The sequence below is a fragment of the Acanthopagrus latus genome, chromosome 19 (assembly GCF_904848185.1).
Source record: "Acanthopagrus latus isolate v.2019 chromosome 19, fAcaLat1.1, whole genome shotgun sequence".
In the NCBI taxonomy this organism is placed as follows: domain Eukaryota; kingdom Metazoa; phylum Chordata; class Actinopteri; order Spariformes; family Sparidae; genus Acanthopagrus; species Acanthopagrus latus.
The window spans coordinates 6,406,403-6,434,234 of record NC_051057.1 but is presented as its reverse complement, the minus strand read 5'-3'; the positions used below and the strand labels follow the sequence as shown (position 1 = coordinate 6,434,234).

The following is a 27,832-nucleotide window of genomic DNA, read 5'->3' as shown; positions in this document are numbered from 1 at the left end:
AGGCTCAGCCCTAAAAGTGAGACCTCACAGGAGTTAAGAGCGGTTGATCAGAGCTACATTTAACACATCCGGCAACAGGGACAGCCTTTTTTTTCGGAGATGTCAATCTGCCCCATGCCAAGCGTTTTTGTTTTTTTTTTCCCTTAACATCTTCCAGATGATAAAAGGCCCAGATTGATCCGCATGTGGACCCACTGGTGCAGAACCGCTGGAGCTTCCGGATGACATGCGAGTCATTTAAGCACAAATAGAGACATTTTCTCAAGGAGGTCTCTCTCCTGTTCTTTTTTTCTTCTTTCTTTCGCCTGCGCTCAGAGCACAGCGAGGACCCCCAGGGCGCGTTCTCTCTTCCATCTGCATCGTCTCCACCCGCTGCGCTGCTTTTTTTTTTACGAGGGGCCATCTGAGCTGATGGTGCGCCAGAGTAAAAAAAAAAAAAAGAAAGAAAGCGCCATAAACAGCTTTCCAGAGGTGTGAGAAGTGGAAGCAGAGTCGAAAAGAGGAGTATTCTTCTTGTTTGGATGCTGACTGGGGGAGGTTGTGACGACAGGTGAAATGGGAAAAAAAAAAAAAGAAGTGGTAGACTGGCATCTGTTCAAGCGCGCACACACGCTCCGTACACATGCTCTTTTTTTTTTTTTTTTTTTTTTCTGCACGTCGTTTATGCGCACAGATAAACAATCAGACCCCACCAACACTTGCTCCAGCTCCTTGAGCTGTACCGCAGCACACTCCTCCCCTACTTCATCTCGGTGATGCATCTCGGCATCAATTTTTTAGGCGTCTGGCAAAGCTCAGCTTTTGGCAGTTAGATAGCTGCGGAGACAGAGGCTCTGAGGTGAATTATAAGTCTGCTGATGGAACAGAGCAGGGGCACGAAAAGATTGATGCTCTCTGTTGTGAGCCGGGAAGCTGAGAGGAGAGGAGAGGAGAGGAGAGGAGAGGAGAGGAGAGGAGAGGAGAGGAGAGGAATTAAAATGGGGAAGATATTAACTTAACTTTCAATTAGAAAAGGAGGATTCCTGTAGCTCCGGTTAGACTTTCTCTCACCATAAATATTTGCTCTGGTGACTAAACTAGATGATGACATCATTACAGCAGTTAAAATAAAAAAAAAAGCTTCAGGGGAGCCCTTTAAACTAAATAATGACTGCCATTTAGCCACAAAGTGAGGGTGGGTGGGTCGGGTGGGGGGGGGGATAACATTGTAAACACCATGTGAAACTAGTATTTTTTACTGTGCTGCAGCTGATAAAGAAGCTGAGACAAAGTGGTACTTGTGTAAGCCGAGCCGGGCTGTTGCCACAGCTGGTGGCCGCGGTGGGGGGGTGGGGGGGGGAGACCACGATCTGAGTCACAACACAGAGAAGTGGAGCTTATGTAGCGGGCGGGAAACGGACTGGGCTGAAGGTGGATCCCGAGGAGAGGTTTCAGGAGCGGCAGCCTGTCGGGGGGGGGCCTGCTGGCTTTATAGACACACAGCCGCCTTCTGTCCAGGTAGCGAACCTTTAACCTCAGGCGCTGAAAATTTAAAGCGGGGAGAAAGAACAAGAGGAGGGCGCCTGATGCAGGTCGACAGCTCCGCATCACCCAGGATCACTCCTCCGAGCGGACAAGTGAAGACATCCATCCACCGCGCCGTCTCGTCTCCGGGGACCCAATTTCGAGGAGTATGTCTGGCTCTACATTTAGACACTCTGTCCCTTTTTTTTGTTTTTTCCCATCTCACAAGCAGACTCCTGCTTCTTCTGTGTATGAAAACTCCCGCAGCTCACCTGTTGTGACTCGATTTTCTGCTTCACGAATTTTTCAAAACGTGAGCCGGGTGAAGGTAACCTCTCGTGCAGGAAAAAGAGTGCGTGTGGATACAAGTCGGGCCCCGCCTGAGAGACTTACCCTACCCTGAGCCATCATCCAAAGTGTAAATCAGCCTTTTTGTGCACAATCCGGTGCATTAAGCGAATTCAGGATCTCTGAGGAGACGTGATGTTTTGACAGTAATTTGGGAATCAAGCAAAACTATGAAAATAGGCCTCTTCGCCCGGGAGGCGCATATTTTCTCAGGAGGGAGGAGACAAGAGAGAGCATGTGTGTGACTGCTCGCACACCTGCTGCACATTATTCTGAGCGTTTGTCAGAATTCATGTATGAATTAATTTAGTGTGTTTGAACTTGTCGTATGGTCTCCGGTGTAGAGACGGAGGATAGTCGCAGCAGGTCACCAGGGTTTTTGGGGGCGCTGGACGCGTTCGCCAAGTGAAGAAACGCCACGCACGGCCGTTGCAGGCGATTAAGAATCCGCCGAAACCTGAAACCGAGCCTGCCTTTTGGAGCGACGCTCGCCCCGTCACTCACAAAGTCAAAACACGGCACGGAAAAGTCATCTGAACCATCGTGCACGCACACGGGCGCCGGAGCGAAAACCACAGCTCAGATGCATTTAATGTACACCCTTAACAAGTGCCTGAAAAGACACACACACACACACACAGATAACCAGAGGCTATTTAGACCACCCTCGTCGGCCAGTCACTCTCATTCCTCCTCTACCAGCTTAAGTTTCACGTGCCAGATACAGTGTGTGTGTGTGTGTGTGTGTGTGTGTGTATGTGTGTGTGTGTGTGCATCATGGCTCCTGTTCCCAGCCCTATTTCAAAGTTGTTTTCCTCCACCGCTCCCAAAACTCTGCGCCGACTCAATTAAGCAACTGCTCCCCTCAATAGCCGTGGGTCGGAAATTCCATTCGAAAACGTGACATTGAGCGTGTGAGCATTAACAGCTTTAACACCCGCTCTTTCCATGCGGCCCGGCCCGAGCCAAAGGTATCGACACTTTCGACTCCTGTTTTCCGCTAACCGACAGCAGCGAGTGCTGTCCTGCGGTTAACCAGGAAACAAACAAGTGTTCAGCCAAAGTTCAGTACACAAAGCAGTTGCGTAAAGCTGACCTCGGTGGTGCCGGGAGCACGAAACCTCTGCAGTGTGTGTGTCTGTGTGTGTGTGTGTGTGAGTGTGTGTTGCCAGGACGATATAATGAAAGCATTGCCTGCCCACCTGTTCTCTGAGTTTTAACCTGAGACCTCATTAGTACACAGTGTTTCATTTCCACTACATTACCTGCACAATATGCTGTGTTGCTCTGTGTCTGTTCTGTCCTCTGAGTACGAATGTGCGTGCGTGTGTGTGCGTTTGCATGTTTGCCTGTAAACAGTAACAAATCCAATGTGCTCCCGCAGGAACAGGAGTAAGAACAGCGCATGATGAAAGCCGACTAAACGCTGCTTCCCTTCCTCTCGTCTTGCTCAGGTACGACTATGTGGAGGTGCGAGACGGCGTGGACGAGAGCGGTCAGCTCGTGGGGAAGTACTGCGGGAAGATCGCCCCCTCTCCGGTCGTCTCCTCTGGAAACCAGCTGTTCATCAAGTTTGTGTCCGACTACGAGACGCACGGGGCGGGTTTCTCCATTCGATACGAGATCTTTAAGACCGGTGGGTGGTGCGACGCAGTCTCCCTTTGTCACGAACACACAAATATATTCATCAGCAAATAACTGATCTAAGATGAAAACGCTGCACGTTTGGTGGTGTCATGGTATTGCTCATTACTGTTATTATTGGTGTTGTGTGTTTCTTTGTTTAAAATGACAGGGGCTAAGGACACAGAGAGTAAAAGTTGCTGACAAACCTTTGCCGCAAAGTTTCATTAAGGAACCGTTCTCACACTTTTGATAGCGTCGCACAATCGCCGTCAGCAGATGGCCTTCGCTAAGCTTCCGTAAAAATTGCACATTATCTGAGAAGTTCAAAGGCTTTATAACAGCCGCTAGAGATGACCTCGCAGTGAGTTTTTCTCTAAACGACCGTCTTCGAGATCAAGCATAAGCTTTCTTTGTGTAATGTATTATCTTGCTTTTCCATAGATCTGCCACCTCTTCTGCCATCTGCCACTCCAGAGAAAGCTTTAAAATGTTTCCACTGAGGACGAATGTGCTGTAAAAGCAACCCAGCGGGCTTGATAATTGTCATAACTGAACAAAACGAAATAGCATAAAAGTTACAGGTCATGCATAAAAAAAAAAAAAGAAGCTTTGAAATTGGAACGACTATCAAGGGTAGGTTAGAGGATCTCAGTTTACGAGTTTGAACCATAGACAGAACAGCTCCTTGATGAAGCTAGGGGCTCAGCCGTATCGGGTCTTAAAAGAATGTTAAAATCAAAATTGGCTGCCAGTTCTACTAGACTACATGCAACAACAAAAAAAAAAGTTCTTAAAAGACAAGGCTAATCTAATTTTGTCAATGCGTCATGGGTGGAAGGGAGTGAAAGCGGGAGGAATTTTTCTTATAACAGGGCAAAAAAAAAAAAAAAAAAAAAAAATCTCTCCATCTAATTTCATGGTTTGTTTGTGATTTAGTCAAGGCGCCAGAGCATCAAATTATGCAATTACAATACGGCGGGCAATATGCTCGATTCAAAACCAATGAATCGCGGCCCCATATGTTCCATAATTGTAACAGTTTTTATCTGGTGTGAATGATTGTACAATAAGCAAGGGTATAATTTGCTAAGCCCTCGTTCGACAAATGTTGCTTCAAGTTCTGTCGTCAGATGGCGAGGGTGTGACGCTGCCATTAAAACCAGTGATTAGCTGACGCTGGCAAAATTGAGTTCTTGCCACTGAAATGCGCGTGGGCTTGAAGACATGCCTTCACTTCCTTTTGTTTACTGCAGTTGCGAGGTTCCTCACCTCGTGTTAAACCCAAAACATAAGGCCTCTGGGTAATTTTAGTCAGGAATCAGGTGCGATAAAACCCATAAATATCCGCAGGGGATGTCTTATCAGAACGCAGCAAAACAACAGGGAGGATTTCCTGTTGGTCAGCAGCCATCCTTTGTTTGAACTGGGAGGAGGAGGAGGAGGAGGAGGAGGAGGAGGAGGAGGAGGACAGGACATATCTGCAGTGTGGCTGCAATAGACAGACAGGTGCTACAGACTCCACTTTCATTAATTAACCTTAACAGCAGTCCGTAGAACGCCCCCCTGTGTGACCTCTGAGACATGATGGATGGCCCCACAAGGTCCCTCCTTCCTTTTAATCTGGGCCGGCGTGTGTGTTCGTGCCGGTGTTTGCGTGCCCGGGCTCGTGCGTGTCACCATCACGGCGGCGCAGCTGGTGGAGTCTGGGTCCATTTATGAGATCAAAGCGACACCCCACCCCGACATACGAGGACGCGTCCCCCCGCTCGCTGCCTCGATCCCCTCGACAGGCCCGGCTAAATCTACTGCATTCTTCCCGTGATTAGCCTGGTATTTCCCAGTCTCATCTATTAGCCAGGACTGATTACAAATGAGGCGTGTTAGGGGCCTGCTGGTGATAAGGGCTGAAACCGCTGAGCAGACTTGCTGAGATATGTGGAAATCTAGCAAAAATACAGATGTAGGAGGAGGATAGAAGATAGAGAGTCGGGGCTAGAGAGCTGGAGCTAGATGAAAATCTCGCAAGAACTTTTTTTTTTTGCCTCCGAAACCCAAAGTGGAGTCGGGGATCAGATTTAGACCCAGAACAGAAGTTCATCATCTGGGCGTTTTCGCACCTTGCAGACACGAGCACCCTGGGCACGCCGTCGCATTCTCAGTGGATCCAGGCCCGACGCTACGCTTTGAATTTATGCCGTGTTTTGACTGCCGCGGCGCCGGCTGCCGCCAAGAATGGGGCTCTGAGATCAATTAACGGCCCCGTTTGCCAGAGCGAGGGAGGGAAGCAGGGAGAGCGAGGCAGAGAGCGAGTGAGATTCAAAGCCACCTGATTAGTACAGCTTATCAACAAGCGGGGTATTAGCTGGGAAAACATTGTGTTGGCTAACACATGTAACGTTAATGATGATACACAGATGCCTCGATAACGGGTGGAGGAGCGGGGAGCGCTCGCGCCCGTGCATGCCGATGAAGGGAAATGCAGAGAATGCGGGCTGTTTATCGCTGTGATGATAGGCCCGGAGATCACTGCGAGTCGACCTCAGGGATTGGCGCTGCCTTTCATCTGGGGTTAATACAAGCAAAGGTCACATGGAAGATAAATATACCCTCAAAGGAAACATATGTAAACAAGTCCCCCCCACCCCCCCAAATCAGGGATCATATTCCAACTCACACAAGTGTGTTTACATGTGCAGGTTCGCCCACTTAAGCTATAAACTATGTAAATACACTCTAACACACGTGTCAACACGCTGGCATCCATCAACGGTAGCCTGCGAAGTTCTCTAGTTGGAAGAGAACAGGTTGTTTTGCGGCTCTACCCTTCTCCACTCCTCAGTCCCGTCCAAACCATCTTAATTAGCAGGGGCTATTTATTTTATAGCCAGCAAATTGGCAGCTTCGCTCGGCTGGCTGAAGTCTGGCGAGAGACGGGAAGAGTGAGACGGTGGGCTGGGGGAGGGAGGGGTGGGCGGATAGGGAAGAGGGATAAGTCCGGGAGTGAGGAATGTTTGGGCTGAAGGGAGCAGATTAGCAAGATGGTTGTGTTTGTGTGTGTCTGCAGAGGTCAGTGGATATAAAAAAAAAAATTAAAAAAAAAAAAAAGCTTGGCCTTAACTTGATAAACAACCAGTAGAGTGAACAAAGTCCTGGGTCCTTTTGTGGAACACGGAAGGCTGTGTTTATGTTGTCATCTGACGGTATCGCACTTAATATCCTCGAGTGCTCGGATCTGTCCTTTTAAGTTTGTTTCCACGAGCACATGCGCCACATATGTTCTCGGTTAACAGCTCTGCAGTTTTCGGAGAGCCACATCAATGCTGGCCGAGGGCCCATTGAAGTGGGCGAGGAGGCAGAGATAGTGCCACTGGCAGCCCTCCTCCCTCCCAGTCACACACACACACACACACACACACACTCATCTCCGACTCATCACCTAATCGTTACTCAGGAGAATGATTAGGTCCAGTGGAGGGAGGCTGACCACGTTTGTCTTTACAAAAAAATAACTGGTGAACTGGTGTAATTATTTTAACCCAAATAGGAATATTTTCCTCAACCTGACCAAGTAGTTGTGGTACCTAACCCCAAACAGTAAGTTTTGGTGAATAAATCTAACCAAAAGTTTTTGGTTTCTAAACCTAAACAATATGTTTTTGGTGCCTTAACCTGACTCAGATGTTTTGGTGAATAAACCTAACCAAGTAGTTTTGGTTACTGAACCCTAACAAAACTGCAGCTGTCTCACTATGTTAACCAAAGAACAAAGGTTTGGTACAAACGTAGGTCTGGGACACCTGCTGTGGATACTCTGCAACAGTCACATACATAGTTTGAGGAATCAACTGGCAATCAGCCAATTCAGCAGCGTTGAGAGAGCTTGATTGAAACTAACATCTACTAGACTCAGTACAAATGTGTCAATATCCATTAACTCCACATCAGGCAGCCGACTGAAGTCATTTATTTAAGTATATCAAAAATATTTGTTCTGATAGTAGTTCTCGTACTCTTGTGATCAAGAGCTTTGACTAAAATCTCAATTCTGCCCAAAGCAATTTCAGACTTAAATGAACAACGTCCAGTTTGTCACCAACACAGATTAATTTGTTGGTTGAACAGATGCAGACAGTAAAACTATACTGTCGTACTGCATAAAAATGATGTCACTGAAACATGGGTGGTTTCACTCTGAGCACACACCTGTGAAAACACTTTCAAGGTGCGTGTGTGTGTGTGTTGGGTGGGGTCTAATAGGAGACATGTTCAGCTTTTATGGAGCGCATGCCCTGATGGCATAGCTCACATCTGGAATGAAGACAGACTTTCATGACACACACACACACACACAGCCCTCACGGAAACCTAAGACAACAAATCTCTTTAAGGGGAGCCAGGGGAAAATTGTGACCCAGCCCCCCCTCCCAGTGTCATCACTGCTGGGAGGGGGTGGGGGGCTGGCACGGTCACAGCACAGTCAGCAGTGCAGTGCCTCAGGGTGAGGTTAAACGTAAACCTGCCTGACACTCCACAGGCTTTAGGTTAATGTTTGATTTAGTGTTGAAAGAGTTAATTTTCCACCAACAATTAACCCCTTATGTCACTGTGGCATGAGGACAGACTGAAGGGGAGGGTGGGAGGTGGGGGGTGGTGGGGGTGAACTGGGCTAATGATCAGCCAGAGAGTAGCACGCAACATAAACAGCGGTGATTTACTCAGCAGCCCAAGAACAACACCTTTAGCCCGGACGTCTCCGGCCGACTAATAACCCTCACAGCGGCGAGAGAGGGATGGATAATATGGAAAAAAAAGAGAGAGAGAGAGATAGAATTGATGTGTGAATGAAAGGGGAGAGCGCGACAGATTTTAAAGTGAAGATAGAAAAAGAGGCTGACACGCTGCCGGCTCCTTGGCACAGTGTTATTCTAATGATTAACGTTCGGTCTCCGGTCTGCTTTCAGCACTTAGAGCAACAGCTTAATAGAGACACCGAGGACAAGCCATCAGGGAGAGTAACAGCTGAAAGGCGCCCTGCTCCCCTAATGTGGAGACCATGTTTATTTGATATGTATTACAGATCTCTCATGCTTTGCGAAACTTGAAATCAGATCTCCATTAAATATCGTTTTGCTGGCCGCGACTTGTCCCCTTAAACAAACTCTAATTGCTCAGCGTGGGAGTTGGAGTGACATTTGTTTACTCCCCGGTCCAGGCGAGAAGGGCCAGTATCAATGAGTTAGAAGAATCCATTACTAGCGGCTGTAAATGTTTGAGTGCCCGGTTGGAGGTCGCTGGTAAACGTTGCGCGTTCAAGGTTACCGTCGTTTTCTCTTGACTCGCCTCCTGTCGTAAAAAAAAAAAAAAAAAAAAAATTCAGCTTGTTTGTTTAAAAGGAGTGGCACGCTGCGACTATCTTAAACAAAACCTAAGCGGAACCTTTCGTATTTACACAGCCCCGTTTCATGTTTTTTAACCACTTTCCCCATCGAGGCGACGAACGCGGCGGGGAAAGACACGGCGGCGGCTGCGAGCGACGCGACAAGCAAGTAGCACATAGCGAGTAAGAGGCTGTGACTTAGCATTTGGCTGACAGCGGGATGCATTTGTCTCCCGAAGCTCCTTGTCAACACAGATGCATTCACACACCCGTTGCTCGTACGGACACTGTCACAGGAAAGCGTGACTGCTATCGTGAGTGCCTCTTGCACAGACATCGGCACAAAGCATCCTGGCTGCAGTGAGGGGAGCTGGAGGCGGGAGGCCCTCCCCATGTGTAGGCACTAGATAAAAGAGATGTGTTGGATGATTATCTCGCCAGTGGGGACCAACCGCAGCGCTCTGTCTTCCCGCTGCTTTTTCGTTGTGATGTCTTCGCTCCGTCCCCTTCTTGGAGGCTGTAAAACGCAGCCGGTCACACAAAACATGACAATATGGGGAGTCGTCCCCTGGCTGCGCGTCAGGCGTGATCACTCACAAGTGCACAGGAACAGGAAGACCTGGTGGTGATGTTGAGATATGTGAACTGGGAATATGCGCTGTTATATTTTTAAGCCTTAACTCACATTTCCCAAATTCAATTATTGGGTGAAATCCAATTAGACTGCCGAACTGGACTTAACACTGACAGAAGAATCAGTCCAAGCATCGTGCGCCTTTCAGTGCCAGTATAATGGTGCCTGGATATTTTTTTTGGTTTTCTGAGTGAACTATTTCCAGTGACCAAACCTGTTCTGGTCAACTGCTGTTCTGGTCAACTGCAGAGATAAGGGTCGTGGTGGAGGCAGACGAAATGGTTGGAGAGTGGAGTTTTGGGCCAATATCCACAGGAAATTCAATTCACCGACCTGAATTGCACTTTAGGTACCATAGCTGTTCAAAGCACTCAGGGATTGTGTGCGCGTTTTGTTCAAAAAAGTGGCTTGCATCTATACTTTTTTCACCCCAAAACTGCCTGGCATTTTCTCCCAAATGTGGCGAGGTAAAGTGCAGAGCGGCAGCATCCAGCAGCCCCTCTCATCCGGGGGGGAAACGCCGCCTCTCTCGACAATGTTTCTCCATTTTCCGGGCGTAAATACGAGAGGAAGCTGTGAAATTAATGGCTCCCACTGTTCTCGAAAAGCCGCACTTTAGCTGCTGCGCTAAATGTCAGCTCTCTTTAGAGTCAAAACGCTGCTCGCCGTGGCTTTCAACTTGGAGAAAATCGACATGGCTCTCCCTCCTGTCACTCACTCCACTGGTGGACAGACTGAAGTGGGCCTGATGGTCTTGAATTAAGGGGCCCCGGCAAGATTCTTGAGTAACAGTGGGAAAAGCAGTTTGCCACATTCATTTAGGCCACAATGAATGCAGTGCCGAGGGCTCTATCTAGTGCTAACTCCCAGCAATTTTGGTTTCGATCGGGGCCCATCTGCGCCCATCACGCTGGCTGTCAGACAGGCATGAAAATGACATTATCCTGGGCACACATCTGCCGCTAATGGCTCCAAATAATTGTCCTGGATGACAGTACTTTCCTTTTTCCTCTTCGCGTCACGTGTGCTTGGAAATAATCTTGCACAGCGTTTGAGCACTTATGGTGAACGTACAGAACAACATACCTTTGCGCCGACTCCACAAGTTTTTCACCAACCCTAACCCTAACTCTAACTGATGCAACTGATCCAGCTTTTACAAATCCAGTTTTTTTAGTTTTCTATTCACTCCCTACTTTTACTCTCCGAATCCCCAAATTTCTGAATATTTCCAGCTTCAGGATTTTGGATGTGGTCTCTGACTTTTTTTGTGTGTGTCTTTATGCATCCCTCCGTCACTCACGCTTAAATCATGTTCCCGTTCTCTTGATGCTCAGAGAAGTGGCTAACAAGGGACGTATGTTAGCTGAAAGGCAGCTCTCCGGGGAGCTGCGAATAAATATTTTGACTTTCCCCTCTGTGAAATTCTGTGTTTTAAGTGTTGATGTATGCAGTCATCGCCCGCCCCCTCCATCACTGATGCTGTAATTTTGCCTGAGCACCTCTCATATGACACGGATGAGTCATGTCCTGATGGGTGGGTGGGTGTGTGTTGTGTGTGTGTGTGTGTGTGTGTGTGTGTGTGTGTGTGTGTGTGTGTGTGAAAGAGAGATAGTGAGAGAGAGAGAAAGATATATATAGAGAGAGAGAGGTTTTGCAGAGTGAATCAAGCTGTTTATTCGCTGCTCCTTGATTCTGGCGATTGAGGCTTTTGGCTAATGTTTACACTTGCAGTCCAGATGTTCCAGGAGTTACAGAGTTGACACACGCACACGCACTGATGGGGGCGTTTCATGTTTGTGACCAGAAATGGAATGAAAAAAAGGGCACCACATAGAGAAGACCCAGATGTGGCCTCTAGTGAGCAGAAGAACTATCAAGGTGGTCCCTCGTCTATAGACCATAAACTGCCCTCCGCTCAATAGACTTGCTGGCAGGCAGAGCCTTTTAATACCCGCCAGTAAAAGACACCCACAACAGATCACTTAACCAACAGTCATTCAAAAAGCTTTGCGTCCGCCCCTTCCTTTGTCCCCGTTTTTGTCTCGTCTTCTCACTTCCCATCTCGTCTCCTCCTTTGGTCCTTGCTGCAGGTCCCGAATGCTCGAGGAACTTCACCTCCAACAGCGGAGTCATAAAGTCGCCGGGGTTCCCGGAGAAATACCCCAACAACCTGGACTGCACGTTTATGATCTTCGCCCCCAAGATGTCCGAGATCATTTTGGAGTTCGAGAGCTTCGAGCTGGAGCCTGACCCGACGCCCCCTGCTGGTGTCTTCTGCCGCTACGACAGGCTGGAGATCTGGGATGGCTTCCCCGGAGGTGAGCAAGCAGCAGGCAGTGCTGGTTAATGATCCGACGCGTAAGAAAGTTGATTGTAGAGTCTCGTTCCCAACACTGCCAACGCATCGAGTTGGGATGCTGCATACTGATGCCTCTATATGACCTATATGAGAAAACGAGGCCATCAGCAAGAAGATTAGCTGTGTTTAGATAGTTATTAGAGTTAATCGCAATATATCAATCTCCTGGTCAGATTCTGACTAAAATGATTTGTTATGAGTGCTGAGAATAAAATCTCACAGCCTAAGGAAAGAAGCTGCTCTCTAATTTGCGGGGTTCCGCACAAAAACAATGATTGCTTAGTAACGTCATATTAATCAAATAGATACCTCATCACTATGTGCAGGAAAAAAGCCAGATTGAGATATTTACGACACAAGGCTGTGGTGTTTATACCACTTTTGTCCACAGGAGCCGCCAGAATCAACCAAAAATCAGCTGCTTTAAATTGAGGCCGGGCAACTTCAGAGGTAAAAATTAGACAATCCCACCGCTGGTGAAAGTTTCACAAATAAGCAACAAAATGCAGTTTGGGCATATCATCAAAAAAGTCAATGGATTGTGGTTTAAAAAAAAAAAAAAATGAGAGAAGGTTCAATAAGAGTTAGAATGCGTCTGCCCATTTGGAGTCAGAAGACCAATTGTTTCAACGCTTGTGCATTATGCCCCTGCTGAGAAACCTGCCGTCCTGTCGTGGAAACAGGAAGAACGTTTCTCACTCTTTTTTTTTTTTTTTTTTTTTTTTTTGCAGAGGAAATGAACAGCTTTACACAATATGATTGGCATTATCCGGGCCAGTGGGCTAACTGCCGTATCCAGACTTGGCGGCGGTCCAAGAGTCGTCATGAGTGTAGTGCTTGGTCATCTCTCAATGTCAAACGCTTCCTGAGTACAAGAGCCTCCCACCTTTCCTTTCCTGTCTCTGTCACAGGCTGCCATGTGCCTGAGGATTTGTTACTGCCTCTAGGTTTGGGAATGAGAGGGCTAATCGCTGCTATCACGTTTAAGTTTCCCTGCCCTGATGCGTTGCTCTAAGGAATCTCCCCTGCAAGAAAAAGTACCCGTTGAATTCAAATTTTAGCTTTTTCACAGCAAGTGACAACATTTTCCTGGTCGCGAGGTTTGGCAAAGGCTGCAGCACTTGCGTGGGTTCAGACACACGGGAAAACGTTCAAGCAGACCAGCGCTCTCAAATCCATCTTTAAAAAAAAAGTCAGCAGGTGAGAGCTGGAGTGAGAGAGGACGAGGAGTGTTCAAAGCGATGCTTCCACGGCCCGAGATGAGGCTTTGAACTCCACGAGCCAAAATCACCTCTTGAAGTTTTCAGGGTTTTTTTTTTTTTTTTCCTCTCTCCTGGCTATTCCAACAAGGGGCGCAAAAAAAGATGAAAGCTTTTCTCACCCATCAGTGGCTGAGAATTTAAAGATTTTTTTTTTTTTTTTTAATCTTGTAAGCACGCAACCTGATGCACATCCGTACCTTCTCCCTCGGCGTTCCGGGGTGATGGGGTTGAAGTGCAAATCGCAGTGCCTTTTCAAGCGAGTTTACTTAAAGTTCAATATTTTTCCAGCTCACGTCTCCTTAGATTTGTAGTTGACCTTTGATTCCGCAAAGCACTTCTATGACTCATTTTTGTGTGTTCTCCCCCTCGGAGGTGGGACGAGTTTCGTTATCACGGTTTGTGTTAATTAAGACCTGCGATGGCGTGGAGAGCTGCAAAAAATGTCACATTATTATCACCTTTTAATATATGTTCTTATAGAAAAGAGAAGTACCTCAAGGGTCTGGGGGAGAAATGCTTCCTGTATTACCTCTGACTTCTTAAAATTCAGAGATTTCTCACTTCTTTCATATGAAAGTTTGGCACAGAAGAAGCGGAACACTAACTAACTCTTTTTGGGCCAACTCAGGGGGACGAAAAAACTGTATACCACCATTTTGGACTGATGCTGCATCACACCCTTCAGGTGTTGCTGTATGTGAATGACAGCCTTGTATAAAAATAAGCCATGGGAGGAAAACTGTCTGCCGGATTTTGCTGGGCGGCTCCTGTGGTGCCTGCCGGATCGATAGTGCATCAGCTCAGAAGCATCGAAGCATACCAGTCGTCGGGGGTGTGCAGAAGGTGGGCGATGTTCGGGCAAGTGAGGGCTTCTGCGAAACACTCGGTGGGTGGGTGGGTGGGGGGGGGATCGCACCTCCATGTTTTTCCACCTCTCAAAGCACACCTCACTGAACCGCCGCTCCCTCGCCCACTCGTCCCCTGAGGAGCGTGGAGGCAAGGCAGGCTTCACAGCGAGGTTCTTTAAAATTTCATTGCACCGGGGAGTCACGCAGATAATCCGGGAGATGGCATTTCTTCATTCGGGGCCAAGCCTTAGCGGGTTAAAAAGCACACATAGACTCTCGCGCACACGCACCAGGCACCTGGGTTATGAAGATTAATTTGAGCCCTCGCGCCCTGGAAGTCCCGGAGGGCCCGGCCTCTGCCTTTCATGCGGGAGCTTGGCTGGAAGGGGCACGCTCCGGATGACAGGAGGCTACGGGGGAGGCAGGGCTGTCACTCGCCGCTGATCACAGCATTACTAATCACAGATAAGCTGCAGGTCCCCATACACCAGCATGAACACACGAACTCACGAATGTGCATGGATCGCGGCACACATCAGAGACGGAGGGGGCAAGGTCATTGTGCTCTCTTGCTCTCCCGCTCCCTCGTTACCCCCATCACTCTTTCCCCGCGTTTCCTCCTCCTCCCTCCGCCTCCCATTTTCTCCCGCCTCTCTAGTCCACTCCGCTCAGCCGAACGTGTCCCTCTAGTTCTCTCGTTGCTCTCTGTACCCTATTGTCCCGACCCTTTTCTTCACTTGTTTGGCGTCCTTCCACAAATCTCACTCGGCCATGGCTGTGTCCGCCTCGAGTCTGAGTTAAAAAAAAAATAAAAAAAAAAAAAAGGAAAGACGGGAAGCCTGAGTAATTTACAGCCAGCGAACAGACAGAAACCGTGACTTACCCGCACCACGGGTTCTTCCTCCGCTTTGCTCTTTTTGTGTCCGAAACAGCAAGCAGGCATGGAATGTTTGGAGTCTTTTCTCAAGCGTTTTTTTATTGGGGCCGGTGACATACCTCACTGACACACTAGTTTTCACACCTCCATGGGGGGGGAGATGGTAGTTAAACCCTTGTGTGACACGGCTGTGGCAAACAAACAAATATTGAGTTAACCCAAGTCTAACCCAAGGAACGATGTCTGTGCTTTCCCCCCCAACCCCCACCCCCTCTTCCTGTCTACAGTCGGCCCATACATCGGAAGGTACTGTGGGCAGAACACCCCCGGCAGGATCATCTCCTACACGGGCATCCTGGCACTGACAATCAACACCGACAGCGCCATCGCTAAGGAAGGCTTTTCTGCCAACTTCACCGTCATCGAAAGGACCGTTCCAGAGGGTAAGCTTGCACAGAAAACACTGAAAATCAGAGAAGTAGGGACGTCAAGGGACGCTGAAGCAGAGCAAGAGCTCCCCATTTTGACCCCTGAGATCCAAAGCAGGATCAGATATTCTCCCAGTACTTTTTTGATTCCAAAGCTAACTGCTTGCATGTGTTTGAAATGAAAAAGAAAACCTAACCATAATACATAAAATGTAGTTTTAATCATAGATCAAATCATATCGCATTGAGAGTTTAGAGAGTCGTGACACCCCTAAAACGGAGGTAGAAATCAGAGAGGTTTTTAACATAGAGGAACGTTTGGATTTGATGACTGAAATTAACTGAGTAGTTGCACCAATGGAACCCCCAGAGGAATATTACTAAAAGAAGCAGATGTCGTCCGCAACTGAAGCCGCACGTGGTCCTATTAAGAAAAATTCCCACACGATTAACAGAGCTTTAGAGTTATTAAATAAACACCTCCTTCATTATCTGAACGTGTTACAGGCTACAAGTCTGCCTCCCATGGTTTACAAGACTTTTTTACGCACTATGGCCCTAGACGGGCTCCAAAAGGTAGCACACACACACACACACACACACACACACCAGAGGGTTTACTTGCAGCGGCGTCATCACAGGGTTTGACCCCAAGACCCCGTTTTGCAAAAAGCTCTGGCTAAACATTTCATTAAGGAAGACGAGCGCTTGTAGGAGTCGTAAATCTGTCCGTTGGCTAGACCACCCCAAAGACACACAGGCGGTCTCTGAACAGCAATAGAGACGGATGGCATTCAACGGATCTACTAATCATCTCCACAAAGGATTTTCTCTTGCCTGAAGGAAAGCAGCGCACACAGCTGAAAACGGCCCCTCCCTCGCAGCCACAAGCACTGGTGATGTCATTTCTGCTTCGCTTCTGCCGAGTTACATGAGTCAGTTTAATCAAACATCTGAGATCCAATTACGGGGAATCAGCGTTAGGGCACATGCTGAAGTATCTGACCGGCGATCAGCGAGCGCCTTCATCTGCATGGGTTGCTCGGTCTTACATCACCGACCGAGGCGTATCCAGACAGAAAGAGAATTTCCAAACTTTCTCTGAGCTCTTCCAGAGTTGTACCACTTGAATCATTTATAATCCCCTTATGTATAATACACAGTGGGTTTTCTGGCTCATGCAAGGAGATGGGTACACTCTGGCTGTAAGCTGCTGATGAGAGGCGATAAGGTGATGAAAGGAGGCCTTTTGTCTTTTGTTCTCTACCCCGTGCTCGTTCTCTCCAGTCACCCTCCTCGCCCATCCAGCCTCGCTATCTCCTCGGCTATCAGCCCCGCTTTTGGTCAGCAGCCCGCATGATCAGATACCATCCCTCGGCGGCTGGCAAAAGTTTGACAGGAACGCCTCTCAACCAGGGCCGACGACAGGACTCGGGGAGGTGCGAGACAGCGTTCTCAGCCTCGCGCTGGGGGTCCGATGCCGGGGGCTCGTGCGCGCGATCGCGCACATATTGCGGCCACGCATTGACACTGTAAAGCGCAAGTACACACGCTGACCCAGTGACTGAGGTGTGGCAGATGGGGAGACCATCTGTGTTAGCTCGTAGGCAGCAGCCACTTCGCAGCTCCACACTGCTCCCCATCCTGTGCCCTCTGAGTGTGTGTGAGTGTGTGTGTGTGTGTGCGTCGGTGTGCACGCAAGCGCATGACGGCATATTCAGGCGAACAACAAAATGTCCCTGGCATCAGGATTAGACAGGACTTGCGAGCAAAGAGTTCACAGTTTGAATATTTTTGATGTTACATCGTTGCCGTTGATCTGGATTATATATAGTCATAGATTTTGGATGTTGTTGTATTTGATATGTCTTGAAAAGCTTAACAGACTGTTGATCTTTTATGAAAAAGTCTTGTTGAGTTAATAGTTTGTTGAAGTACCAATAGTCATCTCTACAATATTGAAGTATTTTGTTAAAAATATTGTGATGAAAAAAGAACAACAACAACAAAAAAAAATCATAAAACGGCTCCCTAAGTGATTTGGAAGGATTGTATAAATGGTTTTGGGTGAACTCTGTGTGAATCCTTTAAGACCATATGACCCAGCCCTGGTGTCAGGGTGCTTGACTGTCAAAAAAGAGGTAAATAAACAATGAGGAGAGAAATGGTCGGCAATAATGTGTGAAAGTGTGCCTTCACATGCGTCTTGTGTTGTTGTGGTGACATTATACGACTCCTGCCCAGATCCAAAGGTCACGTTGTTTGTTCCGACTGTCTCTCTGTGTGCGGCGGTGTCAGAATGTCTGACCCGCAGGCGTTAGAGAGGCCGCCCTCAGGCTCACCCCATTTTGAGTCTTGAGCCACGGAGTTGGCTCCTAGCATGGGTGGCTGGCCACTGAGTGTGATATATGGCCCCAAACCACACATACTAAACACACCTAAACTCCCCCAAGAGACCGAGTTGGGGGAAAAAAAAATAGTCAAGATAAACTGCCCACAGGGAGATGAGGAAACACAACCAGTCGGCGGAAGAAATAACCGGAGTGAAAGTCACTTTAAAGCCTAATAGTGGCGTAAACTTAGCCCGCCATGAATGTTTTATGGAGACATTTTTACATCTTAATGTGAGACACTTCCATTAAAAACTAAAGTAAGAGAAACAGAAAGGATTTACTGAGGCGTCGCTGATGTGCTGCTCTGTTCCTGCCAGCAGCGCTGAGTGCCTGTCGTGCGGTGCCCTCCTCCCCAGAGACGAGCTCCGATTCTGGGGGACACTGAAAGCGCGTGCTGGGTACATTCTAGTGCTTTCAGAATTCAACCGAACACAGTTTTTACCGCCCCCCCGTTCTTTTCCTCCCACCTTGCATCTGCCCTCTTTCTCCCCTCTCAGACTTTGACTGTAGCGACCCTCTGGGAATGGAATCTGGAGAGATAACATCGGACCAAATCATGGCCTCATCCCAGTACAACCCCAGCTGGTCCTCAGAGCGCTCCAGGCTCAACTACTATGAGAACGCGTGGACGCCTGCAGAGGACTCCAACAAGGAGTGGATACAGGTAAGGATGCAGTGATTCATCGATTACTTATTACTGAGTATTTTTTTAAGATAAATAACACATATAGCAAAACATTTGAGGGCGTCATCTTGGGCTTTGTGGGAACACTTTTCATCATTCTCTGACATTTAATGGACCAAACAGCTATTAAAATATCCGCAGATAACCCAATAATGCAAGTAATCATCAGTTGCAGCGTCGGATACAGATACAACATTGCTTCTGATGTAAGAGAGGATATTCTTGGTTTTTTCAGAGGGTTGTTAGTTTTAGAGATCGTAGATGATTGCTAAAATAATGGATGTAAAGTCAGTTGGAAAGTTTTGTGGAGCATTCGTGGAGCTTCGCAGCAAAGCAGCATTCTCTTAAACAACTGAAGACCTGTTTCAAAAATGAAGAGAGATAACCGGAAAAAAGCGTAAAAACAGTGTAATCCCAGTCTCTCCAAGCCCTTTAGATTCAAAAATTAATTTGAAAACAATTTGTTTTTCAACACCCCTTTTTAAGCCGAAATCTGCTGCCGAGCTATAGACTAAATGATGAAAGAGCTGCTGGATGACAAGCAGATAAAGGCTGGGTTTTTATTTTTGGGTGGACTGTTCCTTTAAAACTAGTCTCAGTGTACTTACCAAGCCACAACAGTATGGCCTGCAGTCTGTTTTGTGAGGTGTGTCGCAGTCTGAGGGTGTACGCATTGTGCATCAGAAGCGACTACTGCCTATTTGAACACAGTAGGAGTGTTCCGACTTTGTCCTTGAGTCTCTGGGGGGGGGGCACAGGTTCCCAACAATGCTTTGACGAGACCCAACAATTTCAGTGATGAATGTCGGCCGTCCTGATGGACCCACGGGGTGGCGAAGTCCACACCTCGCAAAAAAAAAAAAAAAAAAAATTTGCCGGTGTCCACCCTCTCTCCGTTTCTGTCTACCGATCTGTCTGTGTCTTTCCTCTCCCTCTGTTTTTCTGTCTTGCCTGATAACTTTCCCTCTCCTTGATAACAGTGGCCGTTCCCCCCCGGGGGGGATGCTGGGATTTAGTCCAGGTATCCTGCCTGGCCTCACACACGCACACACACACACACACACACACACACACACACACACACACACACACACACACACGCTTTCAAAGAAACAAACAGGCCCTGTCATATATTTTCTGTCTGTCAGCTTATCTGCGCAAAGCGATCATCACCCACTGGGGGAAACTTTATGTGGAAAGATTAAGGATTTATTTTATTTTATTTTTTCCCGTTCCCAGATGAGGATAAGTCGCATATCCCAAGTCCAGGACAGAATCCCTGGTGACACCGCTACAGCGGCACTACCTAGACACATGTTTGATTTATTAACCGAAAGCAGCCTCCAGGCCTCGTAAAATGCCCAGACTGTTTTTCTTTTATCTGCTCTTTCTTTGCTTCATCGCTGAGAAGTTTGGCCCCCGCATATTCCTCGGGGGACGAATAATGGAGCTGACCCAAAGCCAAATATTTGCTCTGGGAGGGCCATAAGCAAGCTCTTTTATTATTGCAATGAAAATATTGTCCTGAGGGCCCCTGTTGCTCTTTCAGACTAATTTAATCAGTGCTTGAGCATGTATGTGCGAGGGTATGTTGTTCACATGTGTGCTCTTGGCTTTGCTGGATGATTTGGAAGGTTTTTGGCGAGGTCCATGTCGTCCTGCAGCAGAATGCACAGCATGTTACCTTGAGTGGGATTAGGGAGAAATATGGCTGCCCCCGCCACTTCCTGTAGCAGCTGCCTGTTCTGTCAGCAGAAATTACAAGTGATCACAATGATCACTCTCCCCGCTACGGTATTGATCACGCAGAGTATTTGATCCGGCAGTAAAATCCGGGCGCGCTCCTCCAGTTGAGCTGTTTTCCCCGATGCTAATCGGATCAAAACGCCGAATGTGGCTCCCCTAATTTCTCATTTCTAACGCAGCAAAAAGGAGCCAAGTCTGTGGTTGCCACATAATTTATGTTTTCCAAGAAGTGCGATGCACTTGTGCTGAGCGCTCCGAGCGGAGGCCCAATTATCACAAGTGGTTATTAAAAGAGCAGAATTCTTCATTCGTCTTTCATTGCCATGGTGCCGCAACGAGCTCGGGCCCCCCTCGCGGCACGTTCAGAACATCTGAGCGCACCGTCAGATGCATGGTAATCAATTCATTATTTATTTCAATATCATGCGCCGGCTGCAGTTCGAGGCAGACGGTTTTATTATTCATGACAGGCGGCCTTTGATTCCTGGGCTTTTTCCTTCGCTCCAGCTTCTCTCTCTTCTTCTTCTTCTTTTTTTTTTTTTTTTTGATGAACATAATCCAGATTTGTCATCCATTTTAACGCTGCCTCATTCTGATGCATGGAGAGAAGGGCGGGCGAGATGCTGGGGTCTGTCTCTCGTTTCCGGGTAATTAGATTGGCGTGGTGTGGTTCAGCGTCGAGTGCTGGGTTAGCCAGGCCATTAATCAGCCCCCTTTGGTGTGCGCAGAGATGGACAGATGTCCTTTGAGTGAGGCGTGTGGCTTGAGGGAGGGAGCGACCGCGGAGGCGATAATCCCACAAAACAGACCCTCGTTCCATTTCTGTTCCTTCTCACCCCTCTTCCCTTTTTTCCCCTCTTCTCCCCCGGTCCTCTTGAAAAATCAGGTCTCGCAGATCTGTGTGAAGGTAGAGGGAGATTTCTGCGTATTATCCGCCAGGCTTTCTGTGAAGCTTAAGAGGATGAGCAGTGGGGGGGGGGGGGTCTCTTCAGCAAGTTGCTGCAAGAAATAAATAAATGAGGATACGCTCACAGACTACCCACCGTGTAGCCCTTAGCCTTGCTTCGTGAATTCGGACTGGGTTTCGCAAGAAAAACCTGAGTGACACACACCACTGGTGAGGAAATACCTGCATCTGCACAACACATTCGCCTCCGACGGGTTTTTGTTTTTTTTTTCAAGATCGAGGGGTTCCTTCAGGGACCGTGACAGGGGGAATGTGGAAGAAGCTGGCACGGCGCGGAACAGCTTCGTCGAATGTGTCTGAGGAAGGCTCTGATGGCTGGCGAGAGTCACCGCATCGTCTCAGAGACGCAATGAAAGCGCGGCTGGATCTCTGTCAGGCAGCCGCCATTGATCGCACGCACGCACACAAGATGAATAATTTACGGATCAGTCTTGGAGAGAACCCAGATGTCAATACCTGAAAGCCTCTTTATTGAGCATCTTGTAATATACTGTACTGCACATGTACATCCCCTATGCTGGGCTGGGCTTGATTTTGTTCTCCATATCTGTAATTCAGCTGCAATCTCTCCCACCATTATCTTCAATCTTCACACCTGGATGCATTATCCCCGATTACTTCATTGGTATTTATGTTTTTATCAGTCTACATACATCTCTGATGTATGTAGAATAATAATAATGAGGGGCGACGGCGAGTCCCTTTACCGTCGTCATTTGAGCTTTTAATCTCGCTCGTCTGACAGATGAAAGTGCCGCACGTGAGAAGCATATCGCTGTTTGTGTATGCAATGCGCTCCCTCTATCTGCCTGCGCGTGATGCTAATCTCAGGGTAAAGTCAACCGTTTACCACCGAGATTGTCGCGGGTTCACGCGGAGAGCTTAAAACAGTGCGTTCCCCCAAAGCAAACAGCAGCGTGAAACTTGGGCCACTTAGCAAAGATTATGCACTGGCTTCCACGCTCCAAAAAACAGGATTTGCCTGAAACAGTGAGTTTACAGATACAGAAGTATGAAAATAGGTGTGCATGAACCGAAGCATATTCTCATGGCTTACATTGGTCACGCAAAAACTGGGGATGAAATGCAGCAAAGGGTCAAAGGTCAGATACGAATCCTAGGCAGCTGTGACGAGGACTAAGCCTCTGTACATGATGTTCATGCTCTATGCACTGAGACACTGGGGCACCAACACCAGGCTAATACCTTGTATCGATAGTAGGGTTGCCGACTGGTTTTGTTTGCAATGTGTGACAGAAATAAGTTGGCAGAGGTGAGCCGCAACTTTATTTCTTCGTTCAGCGCTCCAATACATTCTGCAAACACATTATAGCGCAACTGTCGCAGCCATGTCAAACCCCAAGATGCGATGATAACGCAATGATCGCTAGTGTTGGTGTAGTAGTGTAAAGGTAATATATGTATCTGACCATTTGACCACTGACCATTTACATAGTATCAGTGGCGACATGACACTAAGAAGCTTCATAAATGGTTTATAAAGCATTTGTCTACAGTCAAATAACTGTTAACTAAATGTTAATTAATTATGAGTTTGCCATTTATTAATGATGGTTATTTAATTTAATAATAAGTAATATGTGTTACAGTTAAAGCAAAGTTTATAATAATTAACATAGATAATAATTAGGTAATCTGATCAAATTGAATTAAGGGAGAATTATATATAAACCTTATGTTTATTCAGTTATTATATAAGAAGTTAAGGGGAACTTCTACAAAAACATGTATTTTTTTTCAAGCGTTTCTTAGTATTATGCATACATTATACAAGTAATGCATTTTAAGTTGCTCTGTCCATGTTATCTCAACATGACAGAAAAACTTTTTAATATCTCACTGTAGTTTTGATCTAACCCGTCAGAAACAAAACCGTCTCATCCAAATGTGCGTTCAGTTACCCCAGGTAAGTGAGTTGCAGACATGTCACTTTCGCTCTCCCCACTTCTCGATTCTGTCCCCATTCCAGGGCTTAGCGCCGTGCCGAGTGATGGGTAATTAGAATATAGCCTGGTAATTAACAGCAGCTTCTCAGTTGATGAAGTCTTGCGAGAGTGGAAGAGCCGAGCCGAGGCTGGCATCCGACCGCCGGTGAGATCATCGCCGTGTTGCACAAATGGAAACAATGGGTGCTGTCTCTGCCTCGCCGCTCCCAGGCCTCGCTCTCGATCCGAAAAATCAACGACAAGGATAGAGGACAGTACTCGAGTGGAGTAGCCCAAAAAAAAAAAAAAAACAGGGGCCAGAAATCAAAAGGTGAAGAATGGCGGGATGTTATGAAACGAGACAGCGCTGCATAAGTACTCAGAGAGGAAAAAAAAAAAAAAAAAAACTCAGCTCAGCCGTAATCAGTGTCATTTTTCAGCTCCTGCGCTACAGACAGGGTAAAATGCCTGAGAGCTCCCTCACCGCCGAACCGTCACCCACAGCTGTACATCCTGGGATAGTATCACTGGCCAGCTTCCAGACATGACATACCTTCAGGTCGCCCTCACTTCCTTCCTGATCACTGTTTCTAAGTTGCATAACAATTACTCACAGCGTTAGTCATGCGTGTGTGTTGGATGTGTCGGGAGCGATGCTGAACTCAGAGCCTTGAAAAGTGATTCAGAGAGAACCTTTGAAAGCTGACTGTTAAGATCCTTCCTTTTAACAGCTGGCACCGAAACCTTTAATCATGCAGCGACGCGGCTCGCGCTCGCCACACAACAAACCAGGCAACCTTTTATTCCATTACGGCTGCGGCCCGACCTGGTCATCCCTCTTTGTCAGGAAAAACAGATGATCGGCGGATGGGAAAACATGTATAATTTAATGCCACCGAAGAGGGTGTCGAGGGGCTAAAAATAAACTGCAATCCTGTCAGGTGAACATTGTGATAAATGGAAGGTCGCACGCGGAGCTCATAGGTCCTGCAGCATTTGAGTAATACAATTTCCATGAAAGGAGAATTAATTACACTTTCGGGTAATGGAGCCGTTCCAAAAAAGCTTCCTCCTCCACGAAAGCGCTGCGGGTGAAATTAGCGAACAGGTTTGCCAAAAGCCGGTTTATAATTACTGCATCTGGGCCTGAAGACGTATCGCCCGTTTTAGCCGCAGAGCAGAGTAGCTGCATCGGCTCTCAGAAAGTGAGAGATTCAAGATTCAGCACATAAAAAAAAACAACAAAAAAAAAAAAAACAGGGGACTCGGGGAGGATTCCACACTCTTTCTACTGTATACAAGGTTAGGTTAAGGGTTAGGGGTTAGGGTTGAAATGTTACTAAGCATTTCCAGAGATTGTTTCCTCGATGGGGTGGGGCGAGGGGTGGGGGGGTCTCCGTCTCTGTCTACCAGCTGCTCTTTGACTTGGGAAACACAAGAGGAGCGCTGCTTCTTTCCTCACCCGCGGCATTTCTCCCCCTTGTTGTTTTTTTGGCTGAGGGAAAACGAATAAACTCATTCCCCAGAGGCCTCGGTTATTCACTCAGCGGCCCACACACATACCGATGGAAGGCTATTCACCCCCTCCCACCCCCCACCCCCCCACGCTCTGTTGGGGAAAGCTGAGAAATGGATTCGAGAGAAAAGTATTCGGTAAACTTCTCCCAGAGTACGGATTGCTGCGTGCAACTTCTTTGGCAACTCAATTATGGGCCAATCAAGCAGCGAGAGATAAAGCTTTTGAGCCTCCACTGTTTCTTGAATGCCTCCTCCTCCTCCTCCTCTTCCTCCTCCTCGCCCTTATAAACCACATGTCTGCTCACTGCTCCCACACAACAATGACTAGCCTCAAACACGTATCATGTGGCCCCGCTGCTCAGCTGAGTCATGCGGCGCGGAGACAATGCGCCGAGTATCGGATAGACCTAATGATCGTGCCCTCAGCTGCCGCTGCCGTTGAGGGATAATTGGAAAATTATCTCTTCAAAACTTGTCCAAACGCACATGAACACACAAACACGCCGTCCGTCTGTCATTCCCAGTCGTTCAAGTGCACGCGGCTCATCCAAACGCCCAATGTTGACTTCGGTGCTGATCTAATTGCATGCGCACCGGGCTTTAACTGGCTGATGTTGCAAGCCCGAGCACGACTAATTCTTTTTCTGCCTTTCTGGTTTCATTAGTCTGTCAAACGACTGGAGCCGTGCGCGTTGTTGCGGCGCCAGGTGCTTTGAGTCATCTGTTTGCCTCAGAGCGGGAAGGTAGAGCACGCCCAGAGCACACATACGGAGGCAAACATATTCTGGACCGTGCCGCAGCAGGGAAAAAAAAAAACTCCTGGGAGACAAGGACGCGATGGAGTCCTGCCCACATATCAGCCTTTATGGAAAGACTCCGAGAAGTCTGGGTGATTTCTTACCCCGCCTGGCATGTTTATGGCTCAGTCCAAACACCAGCTTCTTTCTTATGGCTCAGTATGTGCGCGCGCGTGTGTGTGTGTGTGTGTCCCTCCAGATATGAGTTACAGTGCACCAGCATGCCCAGAATGTATAGTGTCGTTTGTCTATAAGGTGGGCCTCGGTCCAAACACACATTTGCATGGTAGAAATAACAATATGGCAAACGTGGAGCGGACACGAGATTCAGTCTATTAGATCAGCAAAAACAGGAAGTTAGACCTTTTTATATATATTAGCATCCCTCCCGAGTGGACACCTGGACACGCCTGTCGTTTCACAGCTGGCATTAACACGCGTCTCAGCATTCGCCTCGAGTGACCACGAGCGATCGGATCTGCGTAACTTCCCACTCTCTATGAAAATCAACACTCCAGAAGATCAGAAGGGCCACAAATAAGGGAACGTCCTCACATGTAACATTTGCAATATTGGTTCATATGTGGTATTTCACAAGGTTGATAAAGTTTCTCCCAAGTCAGTGACTCACAACACAGCCATTTCTCAAGGGAGTCTGGCAATTTTTTTTCCCCATCAAAGACGATGTCTATATCGGTTGCTGTTTACTGCATTTACTGTGTTTCATATCAACCGTCACTAAGATGTCGCGTTCCAGAGTGATCAGATCTCAGATGCCTCCTCCGTTAGGCCTCGGGGGTGTTCGCACCTGTCCTCGCAGCTGTTCGCCTCTGATCTGATCACTCATAGCGCATGTTTTTACCGCTGGGAACAAAAAGTCTCAAAATGCAGCCCATCCCTACAGAGTCATCATCAACACACACCTCCACCTCCCTCCCCTTGCAGTCATTACATCACCTATTAAGCGTGATTCAGCCCTTCAGGACTCAGTGACAAGCAGTCTGATCATGGAGATTGAGCTATTTACCCCTAGAGCCGCTGCGTGCTGCTTATGATTTCTAAATGTTGGTTATTGGTTTATGTATATGGGTCAGCTAGTGCTGTCAGCGGCTCAGGGCTAGGAGGAGTCCCACTAGTGATCGTTATCCGGGCCTGTTTGTTTTTCGCTGCGGTCTCTGTGGTGCGGAATGGACTCCTGCTTTACATCCCAGCAGCCCCGTCTTCTCTCCCTGACCCGCGTAACCCCGCTCTGTTAGCGCTGCCTCTGCCTCGTTTCCTCCACCTCCAACAAGCAGCCATTAATAAATCATGCTTTGCTCATTACCCAGGCCCTGTTATCAGCCCGTGTCTGTGAAATTGATCCAGTCTGCGCACTTCTTCCTCTTCTTCTTCTTCTTCTTCTTCTTCATCACCAGAGACCCCGTGCTTCTGTCCTTCCAAAGCATCACTGTTAGCCGGCTTGTTCCCTCCCCGGCCTCCTCCTCTTCACTTCTTCTCTCCACGTCTCTCCGTTCACTCTTTCATCATCATTCCCCTCGTCACGGCTCGCCGCGGCGCCAGTTTTTGGAAAATCAATTTTTTTTTTTTTTTTAATAAGTTCTGCATCATTAAATTCGAGCTTCGCTGCCAAAAACGTCAAAAAGCGACAACAATTCGGCTCGCTCCAGCGTCGCCGTGCGGTTCTGCGTTCGCCCTGAAACTCTCGAGCCACAAGTGGCGAAGAGTTTAAAGCGCCACACCCAGTGGCAGAGAGCCCCTCGAGAAATTGCTACCCTTTTTAAATAAAAAACATTAATTTATATATCCATGAGAGTTGGACTAGAATATTGATTAAAGTCATTAGTCCAGCCCTCTCCAGCACACTTCTGAGACTGTTTGAGCACCCACAAGTGTTCCCAATTACCCCCGCCACTCATTCCGTTTCCAGAGGCTCTTCTTCTCCATTACACCTAATGAGATCCATTCAGAGAAAAACATCCCAGGGCCAAGTCTTCCTATTAGACTTTTTTTTTTTTTTTTATGTGAGCCTTTTCAGTAAGCCGCTCGGCCATTGGTCCAGATTGGAAAGGATTCAGGAAGGCCTTTTTGATCGTACGTAGATGTAAGAGACCCGCCTTGGCTAATACACGCCTCGCTGCCATCCGCTGCCGCTCTCCCTCGTCCAGCGCTGGCGCATGTGGCCGTTTACCCTGCAGAGAGGAATTCGGCTTCTGCGTTATTAAATGGGAACCTTCTGAAGCTGGGGTGGGGGTGGTGGGGGGGGTGGGGGGGGGGGGGGGATTTGATTTTGTCTCTAATTGTGGACCCAGAAGAAATCCGGGACTTACTGTACAAGCCCCTTGAGCCTCCAGACAGGAACAAAAGTATTCTGTCTCCGTACGTGACAGTCTTTTTTTGTTAGTCTCCATCCATCCAAATCCTTTCGAGTGGCCAAGAGAGAGGGAGAGAATGGCATGGTGGAACCTCATTTATTGCTCCCATCTGTTTATGTCTTTTTGCCCGTGGAAGAGGATCG

The 27,832-nt window shown here is 47.7% G+C and overlaps 1 protein-coding gene across 2 annotated transcripts in view; it reads left to right on the top strand.

Annotated features, from left to right (window-relative positions):
• Positions 1 to 27,832, top strand: part of nrp1a (neuropilin 1a) — a 66,518-nt gene that overhangs the window by 17,393 nt on the left and 21,293 nt on the right. For both annotated transcript variants that reach the window (XM_037079516.1, XM_037079517.1), the window contains exons 4-7: positions 3,306 to 3,487; positions 11,582 to 11,809; positions 15,125 to 15,280; positions 18,156 to 18,322. In XM_037079516.1, coding sequence (XP_036935411.1) covers positions 3,306 to 3,487; positions 11,582 to 11,809; positions 15,125 to 15,280; positions 18,156 to 18,322 — 733 coding nt within the window. The remainder of the gene's footprint in view (positions 1 to 3,305; positions 3,488 to 11,581; positions 11,810 to 15,124; positions 15,281 to 18,155; positions 18,323 to 27,832) is intronic.